We start from the raw sequence: 13,906 nt of genomic DNA, 5'->3' as shown, positions 1-13,906 counted from the left end.
GTGGGGCTGTTTAGGGAAGCCCTTTGATTAAAACTTAAGATGCTGAATAGCTCTGCGCTCTTTATGTCATCCCACTCGGCTTCGGTATGGACAGGTGGACTACAAGGCAGACGAGTGGCTGATGAAGAACATGGACCCTCTGAATGACAACGTGGCCACCCTCCTGCACCAGTCATCGGACAGATTTGTGGCCGAGCTGTGGAAGGATGGTGAGATGAGTTTGCCCAAAGCTCCCGTAGTTAAGACTATTTATGGTTCTCTTGCGTGTGTGTTTGTATATATCCGTACGTTTTTATTAAAATCTTTCCCTGGAGCAGGGCTGCCACTGTCAGAAGGTACCCATTTTCTGAGTACTTGGATTAGGAAATAAATAGAAGCCGTTTGCTCCCTCAGATGCGGTGTGGCGTGTGGAAAGAGTAGGCACTCAGAGCCATGGAAAGCTAAGGGTCCCTCAGGCTCCCCAGTGACAGTTGAGGTTATGACACACAGGCACAAATGACCCAAGAAGTTCCTTTCCTGGTGCTGCACACGGGCCCAGCAAGCTGCGTCCTCCAGCACGCTCCCGGGCGCACACACGCAGTGGCCAGCAAGTGAGCTCTTCAGGGTCTTGCGTACAGACTGCCTGCTTCTGTTTTCCTTAATCCTCATAGTTCTTTTGTGTGTGTGAACCTCAAGTGATCTCTGATTTCTGGTGACATTTGCCACAGGCTAGATTTTACTAGGATACAAAATGGTTGCGTTTCTGTGTACTTAGCAGGGCCACATCTAGCTCAGCTCCCTGCTACCCTTCATCCCAGTTAGGTCTCTCTTCTTCCTGGGCCTCAGACACACAGCTCACTTCCGTTTTCTTGGTAACATCCTAAGGTGTGTTAGTGGGATTTGGACCATTATGGCAAAGGAAAGAGCTAGCAAAGGAAGGACAAAGAGAGAATCCGTAGAACCGTGACCATGGGAAGGGCAGTCTGCTGAATAGTGACCATGCGCAGCAGGCAGGCAAGGGCGCGAGTAGGTGTGGGGCGCGCCTCTGACATGCACGCCTGTGCCCTGGGAATAGGTGTGCCTGAGACTGTACAAGAGGGGCTTTGAGAGAAGGTGCTGGCTCGCCAGCAGGTGCACAGTGTCCCTTGCAGTGGCCTGAATACACAGCAACGAGCCAGGGCCTCCCGTGGGCTGCAGTTTCACAGAGGGGCTGTTCTGCGCGGTGATGATAAGTCATGTCACCATGGAATCTGAGGAGCTGAACACAAAGCAGGAGAAAGGGCCAGCCTCAGGTCATCCCAGAGCCCTGGGGCTAGAGAGCCCAGCAATGCAAAGCTGGCGGTGGGGGTGTGGAACGGCTCTCAGGAGAGGCAGTGTTGTCTGACATAAGTGTTTACCCCTCTTGGGGGTAGGTCATACTCAGCCCCTCTTCCTCCTGGGTCAAAGAACAAGTTAGCTCAGCTTGAGGCAGGGAAGGGAGTAGGATGATCTGCTGGAAACAGCCAGCACTCAGTCCATTCTGGCTAGATAGGGCTGAGGCAGAAAAGGTCAGAAAGTAGGAAGTGAGGCCATCATGAGGCCAAGCGCAACCCTAGTGGCCTCACCCAGGTGGAGAGATGCTTAGACAAGTGTATCTCGGTGGATCTGTTCAGTCAAAATGTAAAAGCCCCTGGAAGTGAATGATGCAGGAGATGACAGTTGAGACGGAATGAAGAGGGAAAAGGAGCAGAGAGGCCGACAAAGGCTCCAGAGACAAATGAGAAAGGGATTAAGTACTGTCCTCGCATGCATCTTCTGCTGCCATGAACCCATTTGACCTCCTGTCTCTTTTCCTTACCCAAATTGTCACAAGAGACCCTGGCTCAGTGCGTGACCTGTGTACAGAGCCACAGTGGTACTTCCACCTGGAAGATGCTTTGTGAGCATGAAAGACACGTCCCCTGTCCCAACAAACTTGTCAAGCAGCGAGGACCCTGGGCAAACTGGGTTTGTCTCGTCTTTTCTCCCAGCTTCCTCCTTCCATCCCCCCTTAGTCGCAGATCCTGGAGAGGATCAGGTTTTAGATTTGATAGGTTAGGGTGACGGGAGTGAGGAGTCCTCGAGGGGGCCCAGACGATGGGCTTACAGCTGGGGCCATGTGTGGCGAATCTCTACCTACATCTTTGTGAGTGACACTTAGCCAACACAGATAAATTCTTTACTTGATCTCAGAGGCCATGTCCTCTTGGGGAGCTGAGTGCAGGTGGAGAGGCTATCCATGGCTTGAGGGCTGTGGGTCACACATATGGCCACTGGCAGGAAGTTAGGTGAGGGAACCAGAGTGGAGAATCCTCATCATCCCCCAAGGTGGAGAAATCTCTTGGGCTAAGGGGAACTTTTTCCTTAGGGAAAAATGGCCCCGGTGAAACAGTGATTTCCTTTTTGTGCTGCTGAAATGCAAGAACCGAAAATTAGCTGACCACAAGTGGGGAATGGACAGTGCTTATCTACAGCTTGCCTGAGATGGTGCATTCCCCTCCCCACGAACGGAAGACACTGTGTGTGAAAGTCGAGTTTGTGTGAGAGTTTCACACAGTGTCTGAAGGCCAGACCAGAAGGGATAAGTGTTCTGTCGGCAGCCCTGCCTCAGAGGTTCGAAGTGCCCTGCTGCTGTCCAGAGCTGCTGCTCGGGGTCTGCCAGCCAGCTGCACAGGAGCCCATGCCTTCCTCACGCCGACCGCACAAACAGTGACACACACTGAAGAGTGCGCTGGCGTGCACTCGTGCCCCGGGCTTTGTCCTGAGTGATGGCATGATCAGAGCTTTAAAACTACTTTACCATTTGCTACAGCAGAACTTGAGTAGTTAACCAATCTTTTAGAAATTTGTATTTGAAATAAATTATGTTTCCAAAATCTGTACTGGAAATTTTGACAGAAAAGCCACTGGCTTTGCATGTATCTCGGCACTCTGTTTTGAACGCAGTCTTGCCCTGATTTGCTAATTGAAAAACAGATGAATTAGAACCTCATTGCTCTTAAATATTGTCAATATGGCATGATGCTCACACCTGGTGTTGGGAATATACTCTTTTGATCCAGCTGAAATCTATTACATAACGAACTTTATCCAAATGCACAGATTCTTGAAACAGTAATTTTTGCATAGATGTGCCGTGGGCCGGCTGCTTTGGTAGCCCCCTTTCAGAGTTTACTTGTGATGTCAAATGTCTTTCACACTAACTGAAGCGTTGTGTATCTGCTCTTCTGTCCTGTTTTCACTGTTTCTCTGCTTTAGAGATTCAGAATATTCAGAGAGCTTCTTTCTATGACAGTGTTTCTGGTCTTCATGAGCCGCCAGGTGACTGTATGCAGCCTGCAGGGCCTCCAAAACAGAAGGGTCTTCAGGCCACAGGAGAAAGGGCGGGCGGGGGCTGGCAGGGCGGCCTGGGAGGTGGGGGCGCTTCGGGGGTTCTGTTCGTTTTGCTCATAGGCCTGCATGAACGTCCCATTTCATGCTCTGTTTTATTATACTTCAAGGCCACTGTTTGCATAAACAATTCAGTCGCTGCTGCCTACACACCGCCTCTTATTTTACGCATAGCCCTCACAGCGTTGCATATTAAAAGGTATGTCACTACCTTTTCCGACTGTGCCATTTTGATACACGCTTCTCTAAGAGAACTGTTAGGAACTGGTCTGCCAAATGAGATCTTTTTTCCATCCCTGAGCCACCTCTTACGTTTCCATCTGCTGAGGAATTGTTGAAGGAAGTTCCTTTCTTTATGACGACACTGTTTCCTTCGGGATTGTTGTTTTCATCGTTGGACTTGGACTTGGTTATCTGTCTTTTTGAACTAGAGGCACCGACCCTGTCTCTAAGGCTTGATGTGTTCATTTTGAGCTTGAGGCACAGTGAAATGCTCTTAGAATTTATACTTTGCTCTTGAAATTGAGCTGCAAATGTTTACATTTGTACTGTGTCCTCAGCCTTATTTTCAGATATATCCTAGCCATGACTAGAGGGTTCCCAAAAGCCCAGTGGAATATAAAACTCAGCTAGTCTTCCAGTTCTTTGATGAATATTTGAAGGTCAAGTCACTTTCATCTTATAAAGCGTGTGAACTTGGGAACATGAGAATGCTATACTCTGAACCCATCTCAGAAATTCTTAAAATTACGGGGCTGTGCTCTTGAATCACGTCAGGATTCCTGCCCTCGGTTCTAGCTGACGCGCTGCGGGGAATCCTGTACTTACCGTTGCTGCCCGTGCCTGGCGCTGGGGAAACGAGGGGCCTAACAGCAGGCGCTGCCCCCTCTCCGCCGAGGGGCACTGACCTAGCTGAGAGGAAAAGCTCTACCTGGGCCGTGTTTAAACATGACAGTTTCCTGACTCCAGAAGCACACTCTTCCTTCCCTGTCCTAGTTCAGGGAGGCATGAGAAGACCAGAGCAGTGCTGCCGTCCCAGCCCTCTTTAGGGGGACCTCAAGGCCAGCCTGGACTGCACAGTGCTCAAATGTAAAAAAGCCCAAGAGGGGGCCCGCTGAGGAAAGCAGTGGGAGGAGAGGACAGTGCTCAGTGCCGAGTCTGCTCATCCATCCAGACGCCACGGGGTCTGTGCCAAGTGCCATCTTAGGGTTGGGGGTTTGGGCCTGTCCCAAGTCTGTAAACTTGAGTATCAGTCTGCAGGGAGCGGGGCGTGGTGGCATTACAGCATGTGAGTTAATGCTTTTGTATCTTGAGTCTTACTACCATTTGAAAGCTCAAGGAGAGCTGTCATCCAGGTGCTGCACCTGCGCCCACCGCGTCTGCAGGGCACCTGGCTTTCAGGGCCATCGGGCATGGGAAGCCCTAGGCTGGTTGGCTGGTTGGTTGGTTGGTTGGTTGGTTGGGTTTTTTTGTTTGTTTGTTTGTTTTTTTGAAGGGGTGGTTTTGTTTTGGCTTTGGGGGGGGGTTGGGATTTGGGTGTTTTGTTTTGTGGTTGTTTATTTGTTTGGGACAGAGACTCTACAATAGCCCTGGCTATCCTGGAATTCACAATGTAGACCAGGTCTGCCTTCCAAATTCTGGGATTAAAGGTGTGTGCCCCCACACCCAGCATGTCCTAGCTCTTGATGTTCAGGGGTGTGCAGCTGCTTTAATTATAAAAAGTAACAACGGTCTGTTTTCTTGTTTTTTGTTTTTTTAAATCAAATCCACATTAACTCATAGTGTCCCCAGGTTCAGCTGATAGGCAAGTCAGCACCAGTGGCAGCACAAATCCTGACAGGAAGAGGTAAATGGTGGCCAAGTGAGAGGAAAGGCCTCCAAATCAGGTGGGAAGGACGAGGGAGGCATTTCTGGTGAGTTCCTCACCGGTGCTGGGGCTGAGAAAGATTGCTGTCTCTTTAAAACATGTGATCTTATCAACCTCCCTGCTTCCTGGAATTTTCCTAAAAATTTCTAGCTCTGCTAAAATTATGCTAACAGATTGGCTCTAACCAGCAGTTATGTACTGGTTGTAAATCTGTAATTACGGTGTAGAGGTCATAAAGATGTTATTTGGTGTCTCTTGGCTCTCACAGCAGTTAAGTATCCCGTTGGGGAAAGCGCTGCAGGGAACCCGAACCTCACGCCTGCTGGCAGCCCTGGCCAGGAGAACAGAGTATGAGCTCAGCCATCCCTGCATGGCTGTTGAAATGGACAGTGAATAGTTTCCCTGACGGTTTTGTCACTTATTAGCCACAGCGAATTTCAGATACTTCCAAAAGCTTGGTAAGCACTAATATTCTGCCAGAGTGAAACAAGTGAAAGCATCTTTTCTCCCCTTGCCTCCGAGGTTGTCCCCGCTGGAAGGGCCAGTGAAGAGTCCTGGCACTAGACAACATCATCCTTTATAAAAACAGGTGTTGACAGTTTTACAGGGAGATAGATAACAAATCCTATTTTTTGTAATTATGAATATAAAACCCATCTAATTTCTGACTTTTTAAGTTTTGTAGGGCAATAAATTGTAGTGCAAAACACGTGCAGGTGCCTGCAGCCTTCTAGGAACCACACATAGACCCAGGTGCCCTCCACCAGCCCCGGCGAGGCCTGGCACGGGACCGGCACTGCCTGCTGCAGCTCGTGCGGCTCTTGTGTCTAGATTTTCTGCCTTTCTCTGCTTCTGTTCTCATCATTTGCATAAGGAAAGACCCTTCTCGGACAGAAATTTATCGGAGTCGTGCTTTGTAGTGAAATCACACATTCAGTGATCGGCTCCAGGTCCATCACGTGGCTTTTCCTGAAGATAGTTTCTCTCGGTGGCAGGACCCAGCCCTGAGTTTTAAGTGCTAAATTTTAAGACAAATCAGCCTGAAAATCTCAAGCATTGATTTTTGGTAAACCTGAGTAATTTTAAGAAGTGATACAGAGCGGTTCAGTTGGAAATGAGGCCAGTGGTGACGGGCTTTGATTATTGGCGTTGCACTGGACGGTGCCACAGGCAGAGTTAAAGACCTGCCCCTGCCGCTAGCCCACTGCAGAGCTAACAGGATCGATCCTTGGACAGTAAGCATGGCGCCATCTCTCATGGTAGTGATGATTGGTTCTTTTGGTCAACTTTGTGTTCCACCAGTAGCTGTTTCCTAGCTACCAGGAGCCCCCCACCATGCTGGCCTGTGCTGGGTGGTCAGGAATGCAGTCACAGTCAGAAGTCAGAGTGACCATAGGAACAGCTCCCAGGGCCCTGTGAATGTGAGCTGCTGGGGAAGTGTCCTGTGTGGAAAGCTAAGCCAGGCCGAGAAGATGCTCAGGGCAGTGTAGGGTGTTCTCCCGGGCGAGTTTCTTGTGGGGAGGGACTGGCCTGCCCTGTGTGTGAGAGTGTTGTGGGCAGGAGCCGAAGTGAGGTCTCTGAGGAAGTGAGGGAGTGGAGACTGCCAGGCGCTGGACCAGCAGCCAGGCCAGCGGCCAGGCAGGAATGGAAGGCTGGGTGAGCAGCGGGGGCAGGACTCCGTGACTCCCGGCTCCCACCTGGACTGAGTGTGTCCAGGCTCACATGGGACAGATGGGTCAACGCTATTCCTCTGTCCCCTCCCTCCTGGCCATTGTCCTCTTCCTCCCTTTCCACGGTGGAGAGTAGGCCTGGGCCCTCGTGTGTTTGCTTCCTCTGGGGCAGCTTACCAGTCCCATAACTTGAACAACTTGTTGATTTACCTCTGTTGCTCCCATCTCCTCAGCAACAGGCTGCAGCTTGTCCTGGGCATTCCGCCTCCATGTCATGGCTCACAGACATCCCACTCTCAGACTTGAGGTCCTTCCTACCCAGCCTCAAGCCCATCTTAACCCAGGATCTCTCCCAGTAGCCATGCAGTTGCTCAAGCCAGAATCCTAGGAGTGGTGCTTGACGTGTCTCCTTTTCATATTGAGTGAATTGTGCAAGCACAGTAGAGCCTGCCATCAGAATATGCTTTGACTCTTCTTAGCCGTCTCCTGGATGTGGACCCTCCTGCCTTCGTGACGGCCCTGATGACAGTGCCTGCTGGGCACCGCCTTCTTCCTCACAGTGCCTGCTGGGCACCGCCTTCTTCCTCACAGTGCCTGCTGGGCACCGCCTTCTTGGCCTGCACGTGTTCGCCTACTGTCTCATCCTTAGTCTTCATGATTTAGATGGCAATGCCCAGAGAGAGATCTCAACTGCATTTATCTCCCAGCATCTTGCTCTTTTCTTTCCCTGCATTTCCCACTTTGTGATTTAAATATATGTAAAAATATACTTTGCCCCTTCATAAACACATGAATTAAGAATGTTAGTAACAGGTGTTATAATACTGCATGAGAGCACATGCAGCCTTGCAAAAGCAGACATGATAGGCACTTTATAAGAGTTTGGAAGACAGAGGTACCTTTGTGACAGCCGGACAGGAGAGAGCACGTGGATCTGATGACGAGGTGCTAGGTAGCCAGGCAAAGTGCTGACATCTGTGCTCACTTCTGGCACATCCTGGAAGGATTTCTCATGAGTTTAGGTCTCTGGAGAATGCCAAGATGGACAGCGGAAGAGAAGTCATCTTGGATCTCAAGGCTGAAAGAGGGGAAGGGGCACACTGGAAAAGCTGGGAGTGGGCAGGAACATTAAAGCCAGAAGTGAGAAGAGGCCAGAAAGGAGGCTGTTGTGATGGCCCACAGGTAAAATATTCAGGGGCAAGTGAAACAGCCTGGGCAGCATCTATTGCCTTGGCGGCAGGCCAGGAAGCACTGTCCTGGAAGCCAGTTGGCCGAATACTGGGAAGACAGTGGAGGGAGGTGACAGTGACAAATGTGACCACTAGAAAGAAGCAGGGCTCTGGTGGTACCGAAAGAGTGATGCAGAGCTGATGTGGCTTGCCCTTATGGGACAGGAGGCGTGGCTGGTGCCGGGCGGGCCCTCCTGCAGTGGAAAGAGTGAGTCCTCAGCGGCACTCAACGCTGACCTCCCGAGCACAGCACAGGGAGCTGCTTTGACACCAACTTTGAAGTCTGTGGCTTTCGAGGCATAGCTTGTGTGCCCGGGCCTGGGAGCCACACTTCCTCACCCATCCCCCAGCTTCCATTCCAGACCCGCTTCGAGGGCACTTTACCCTGGACCCGGAGCGAGCTGAGGTCTTGCACACTGATCCACCCAGGCCAGATCCCCAGAGAAATGAGGAGAGTATCAAGGAGGGGTCAATTCAGATTCTGATGTCCTTTCAAGTATTTCGAGAAAGCACACGGCATCTTGTAGAGCAGAGTGCGTGGCTGGTGCTTCCGGCCTCGCGATGAGGCGGCCTGTCGTGCGGCCGTGTGAGCAGCATCTGCTCTGATGGTTTGGGAATGTCGGAGGAGGTTCAGTGCTTTGCAGAAGATTCCTTCCCACTTTGTGGTTTTGCATTGCTTGCACTTGGAGGAGACGACTGAGGTTTACACATTGCTCAAAATCAAGCCGTGTAGTCTTCCCGCGTTGTCCCTCAGGCTCAGATGGCTTTCTCAGTGAAAAGGCGCTGGCTCGGGGTCACTCTGCTCCTGTACGCTGAGTGCGTCCCCTGAGCGGATCCGCACGCTTATCTTGATGAGTGTAGATGAGCCATTTCTTCTGTGAGACATTTCCCAGCATCATTTGTGTATCAATAATGCCAGCCAGAGATCCGTCCAGATCTCCCGGCAGAACTTAGCAGACAGTGGCCTCAAGCCCAGCGCGGTGTGGTAGGTAGGACTTGTGTGGCACTGCAAAACCCTGCCATGTAAGCGTGTGGCTGTTAGTGCCTCGGCTTGTGCGGTGTCTGAATGTGCTGGCTGCCTTTCCTAGACGGCCCCTCTCACCATCCGTCCACAAAGCTTGTGCTGCTGAGTTCTCACTGTCTGTCCTCCCCCTCAGTCATGTTTGGGTCACAGCCGTCCTCTCCTCTCGCCCCTCCCCGCAGTGGACCGCATTGTAGGTCTGGATCAAGTCACTGGCATGACTGAGACAGCCTTTGGCTCTGCGTATAAAACCAAGAAGGGCATGTTCCGCACCGTCGGCCAGCTCTACAAGGAGTCCCTCACCAAGCTCATGGCGACTCTCCGGAACACCAACCCCAACTTCGTTCGCTGCATCATTCCAAACCATGAGAAGCGGGTACGTGTGAGGCAGGGCGCACTCGCGGTTTGCGTTCCCACAGCCGCGCTGCCGGGATTGACCTGGAAAACTGTTGTTCGCTTGACTAGGCTGGAAAACTGGATCCTCACCTCGTGCTGGACCAGCTTCGCTGTAACGGAGTGCTGGAAGGGATCAGGATCTGCCGCCAGGGCTTCCCCAACCGCATAGTGTTCCAGGAGTTCAGACAGAGGTACCGCCAGCTCTTGCCTTTCTGTCTGTGTGTCCAGGCTTACCTTAACACGAATGAAAACGCCTGATTTTCCTGCCGTGCTAAAAAAGCAGCTTCCGAGCACTGAAGGGCCTACTCCATCTTCAGAGACTGGAAGTTAGGGGTGAGGTGTACCAGACAGCTGAAAACTTAAGTCTACCTGAAATTTATACACACACACACACACACACGCAGGTTTTTTTTTTAAGACAGGAAGACAGGGTTTCACTCTGTAGCTCTGGCTGTCCTAGAACTCAGAGATCCACCTGCCTTTGCCTTCTGAGTGCTGGGCTAAAGGTATGCACCCCCAGGCTTAATATATTTTTAAAACATGTATTTTAAAAATAGATGAGTAGTGCATGTTAAGTGCAAATAAAAAGAAATTTAAAATCCTCCAGTAAGAATTCCTGAAAATATTTAAGAATATTTCCATCTTTCTTCAGTAAATGAATCTATCTACAAATTTTTCCTCTGTGTGTGCGTGTGCGCAATTACAGATCTTTTACAAGAGCAGAGGAAGGAAGAGATGGGAAATGATTGAACACAAGGGAGCGGAGCGTGATGGGTGTGCAGCAGACTGACACAGACGTGGTGGGAGATGCCTGCTCAGTACTTCTCTAAAGCTGCTCAAGCTCAGTCGCTTCTCTCCCTTTCCTTCTGGAACTTGGATTTCAAGATAGTTCCATTGTTAGCAGGCAGTGGTGGCTGCACACCTTTAGTCCCGGCACTCGGGAGGCAGAGGCGGGTGGGTCTCTGAGTTCCTGGCCAGCCTGGTCCACAGAGAGTGAGGTCAGGACAGCCAGGACTACACAGAGAAACCCCATCTCAAGGGGAAAAAAATCCATTATGGATCAGTAAACTAATTAGGGGCTTCCAGGTCAAAGAAGACTCCCCATGGCCTTAGCCACCCCTCAGGCACCTGAGTTTCCGAAGAATCACCTTGAAGCTGGTGCAGTCCTCGGTGGCATCAGGAACGCCACTGTTAGGAGCCCACTGTCTCGTCCTTAGCTGCTCTGTATTGCTAGGAAAAGCATCTGGGCTACCAGCTTACCATGGCTGCCCTTCTGTACAGGGCTTTCTCGCGGAGGTGTGTAAAATGAGGTGCCATTAATTTAAGCACACAACTCAGGGACCATAAGTGCACCCAGACCAGCACCCTGCTGAGCGTCACCCTGTTAGGGGTTCCATGGACATTGCTCTTACAGCCTTTTCTGTTGTCTGATAAACGCTTACAAGCTGACTGGCTGAAAGTACAAAGAGCCAGAGCCTCTCCGTAAAGATATCTGTGAGCGAACATTGTGGAAAATGAAGGTTTCCAACATTTGGTTCTTCTCTGCCAGACCCCTGCACCTTTGCTTTGATCTGAGAGAATTCACCTTGTTTTAACTCCACTTCCAAGTAGGAGCCGAACCTGCAGAGGGCCTGGGGTTATCTGTCACCTGCCTATCTCTTGCTCTGTTCTTAATTTGTGTCCTGCCCGTCATCATTTCTACCTTTTTCTTTCTCCAGATATGAGATCCTAACTCCCAATGCTATTCCTAAAGGCTTCATGGATGGCAAGCAGGCCTGTGAGCGAATGGTAAGATTTCTTTGTTGTTGTTTTGGGTTTTTTGAGATTGGGTCTCTATGGTGTAGCCCTTTCTGTCCTGGAACTCTCAGGAATCTACCTGCATCTGCCCCCAGGTGCTGGGATTAAAAGGGTGCACATTATTATTATTATTATTATTATTATTATTATTATTATTATTGCTGTTACTATTATTATTATGACTTTCCTTTAGCAAAAACAAATAGGCTCCTTCTCTCTTAGATCCGGGCTTTAGAACTGGACCCTAACCTGTACAGAATTGGACAGAGCAAGATATTTTTCCGAGCTGGAGTCTTGGCGCACTTGGAAGAAGAACGAGATTTAAAGATCACCGACATCATCATCTTTTTCCAAGCTGTGTGCAGAGGCTACCTCGCCAGAAAGTAAGTGGCCGTGGTCTCTGATGCACACGCAGTCTTGGGCCGGGCATTGTGTGTGCCTGCGAGGCAAGAGGGCCTGGGACTGACATGGGCCTGACATCCTCGCCGACGGTGCCCGCCCATGGGAGCGGCGTCTGGAAGAGTAGGCGCGCGTCCCAGACAGCACACAGGCCAACGCGGGGGGACATCTGCCTCACAGTGCACACGTGTGAGGGTGCGCTCTCCTTACTGTCCTTCAGGGCCTTTGCCAAGAAGCAGCAACAGCTGAGTGCCCTGAAGGTCCTGCAGCGGAACTGTGCGGCGTACCTGAAGCTGCGGCACTGGCAGTGGTGGCGCGTCTTCACGAAGGTGAGCTGGCGAGGCCGGCCCCCGTCCTGGGGAGGCCCGCCCGCGTGGCAGCCCGCTGGCCTCTGTCCTGGCGAGGCCGGCCCCCGTCCTGGGGAGGCCCGCCCGCGTGGCAGCCCGCTGGCCTCTGTCCTGGCGAGGCCGGCCCCCGTCCTGGGGAGGCCCACCCGCGTGGCAGCCCACCGGCCGCAGCGGTGGGGCCGACTGCAGTGACCAACTCTCCGCCTCTTGCAGGTGAAGCCTCTCCTCCAAGTGACGCGCCAGGAGGAGGAGCTCCAGGCGAAGGATGAGGAGCTGCTGAAGGTGAAGGAGAAGCAGACCAAGGTGGAAGGGGAGCTTGAGGAGATGGAGCGGAAGCACCAGCAGGTGTGCGCACACCCCGCGCCCCCACGCCGCGTCCTGACTCGGCCACGCCCACCGCTTCGTGGTGTTAGGGGAGGCGGTTCACCGTAGAGGTGCAGCCACGCTGGGCCTTATGGTTTAAACTCGGGTAAACTGAGGTCAACCTCGGCTCCCGCACCTCCTCTTCTCCGCTGGACACACAGTGTTTGCTGGGGAGCTGTGTCTGATGCTGTGTGGGCTGGGGCTTCCCATGGTGCCTCCTCATGCCTGCTGGTGAGGAGAGAGAAAATGGCAGGACGGCACGGCTAGGCAGGCCCCCTCCCGCTTCTCGCCAGAGCTCAGAAACATCTGTGGGTGACAGGGACAGTCCATGCTGGAGGCCAGGAATACCATTGGTGCTGTTGTGCTAGGCACTGGGAGTTCCCAAGAACTCTGTTGGGGTTTCTTGTTTGTCTGTTTTTAGTTTTCTTTGATTTGATTTCTCAATAGAGTACCACTTTGTAGCCCAGGCTGGCCTCAAACTCGGAGTCCTCTTGCTTCAGCCTCCTGAGTCCTGGGACGACAGGCATGAGCCACCACTCCTGGAACCTTTAACTCTTTAATGGTCCCCTCTCCTACTCACTGCTCCCTTCCTAACCTAAGGGGCAAACTATAATTCTTAACGTGGTAAGAGTAAGACCTTACTATTTATTATTCAAGGTAACAGGACAATAGGAACAACCCAAAATATTTTCATGTGGTTCATTTTGTATGTACGCACACATAAATCGTACTTGAAATTTCTGTCAGGTATGCTGTTTGTTTGTTTGTTTGTTTGTTTGTTTGTTTGTTTTGAGGCAGTCTCTCTGTGAGCCGTTGGCTGGTCAGGAAAGTCTGCGTAGACCAGGCTTGCCTGGAGCTCACAGAGACAGGACAGCCTCTGTGTCTCCTGTGACCTGCTGTGTCTGAGGCCCTGACGCTGAAGCCGTGGTCAGGCTCTTTGGTGCGTGGTCTGCGTGTGATGCGGGCAAGTCACGGCTCTGGACTGTTGTGCTTTCAGCTGCTGGAAGAAAAGAATATTCTTGCGGAGCAACTGCAAGCCGAGACAGAGCTCTTTGCCGAAGCAGAAGAGATGAGAGCAAGGCTTGCTGCCAAAAAGCAGGAGCTGGAGGAGATTCTCCATGACCTGGAGTCCAGGGTGGAGGAGGAGGAGGAGAGAAACCAGATCCTCCAAAACGAGAAGAAGAAAATGCAAGCGCACATCCAGGTGCGTCGCGTCCTGTATGTTGGGTCTGTTGCGCATGTGGGCTATGTGTGCCGACTGGTCGTTTGACCCTTAGATTTGCCAAGTGTTCTGCAGACGCAGGGTGTTATTTTAAGCAGGAGTCCTGTATGTTCCCGTGTGGCATCTTATGATATGAAGCCACAGGTCAGAAGCCGCCCAGGGTCTGGAGCGTACAGAGCCTCGTGCTTCTTTGCGTTGTGATCCTAAT

The 13,906-nt window shown here is 51.5% G+C and overlaps 1 protein-coding gene across 2 annotated transcripts in view; it reads left to right on the top strand.

Moving 5' to 3' along the window:
• Myh10 (myosin heavy chain 10) overlaps window positions 1–13,906 on the top strand; it is a 119,306-nt gene that overhangs the window by 78,511 nt on the left and 26,889 nt on the right. The window contains exons 15-23 of one of the 2 annotated variants that reach the window (XM_021642520.2): window positions 95–209; window positions 3,256–3,318; window positions 9,357–9,550; window positions 9,640–9,761; window positions 11,289–11,358; window positions 11,590–11,750; window positions 11,987–12,095; window positions 12,327–12,458; window positions 13,474–13,680. In XM_021642520.2, the coding sequence (XP_021498195.1) occupies window positions 95–209; window positions 3,256–3,318; window positions 9,357–9,550; window positions 9,640–9,761; window positions 11,289–11,358; window positions 11,590–11,750; window positions 11,987–12,095; window positions 12,327–12,458; window positions 13,474–13,680 (1,173 nt within the window). The remainder of the gene's footprint in view (window positions 1–94; window positions 210–3,255; window positions 3,319–9,356; window positions 9,551–9,639; window positions 9,762–11,288; window positions 11,359–11,589; window positions 11,751–11,986; window positions 12,096–12,326; window positions 12,459–13,473; window positions 13,681–13,906) is intronic. The other variant, XM_021642521.2, reaches the window with a different exon arrangement.

The sequence above is a fragment of the Meriones unguiculatus genome, chromosome 11, assembly GCF_030254825.1.
Source record: "Meriones unguiculatus strain TT.TT164.6M chromosome 11, Bangor_MerUng_6.1, whole genome shotgun sequence".
In the NCBI taxonomy this organism is placed as follows: Eukaryota; Metazoa; Chordata; class Mammalia; order Rodentia; family Muridae; genus Meriones; species Meriones unguiculatus.
The sequence above is the reverse complement of the archived record's forward strand: the minus strand, read 5'-3'. Positions and strand labels throughout refer to the sequence as shown.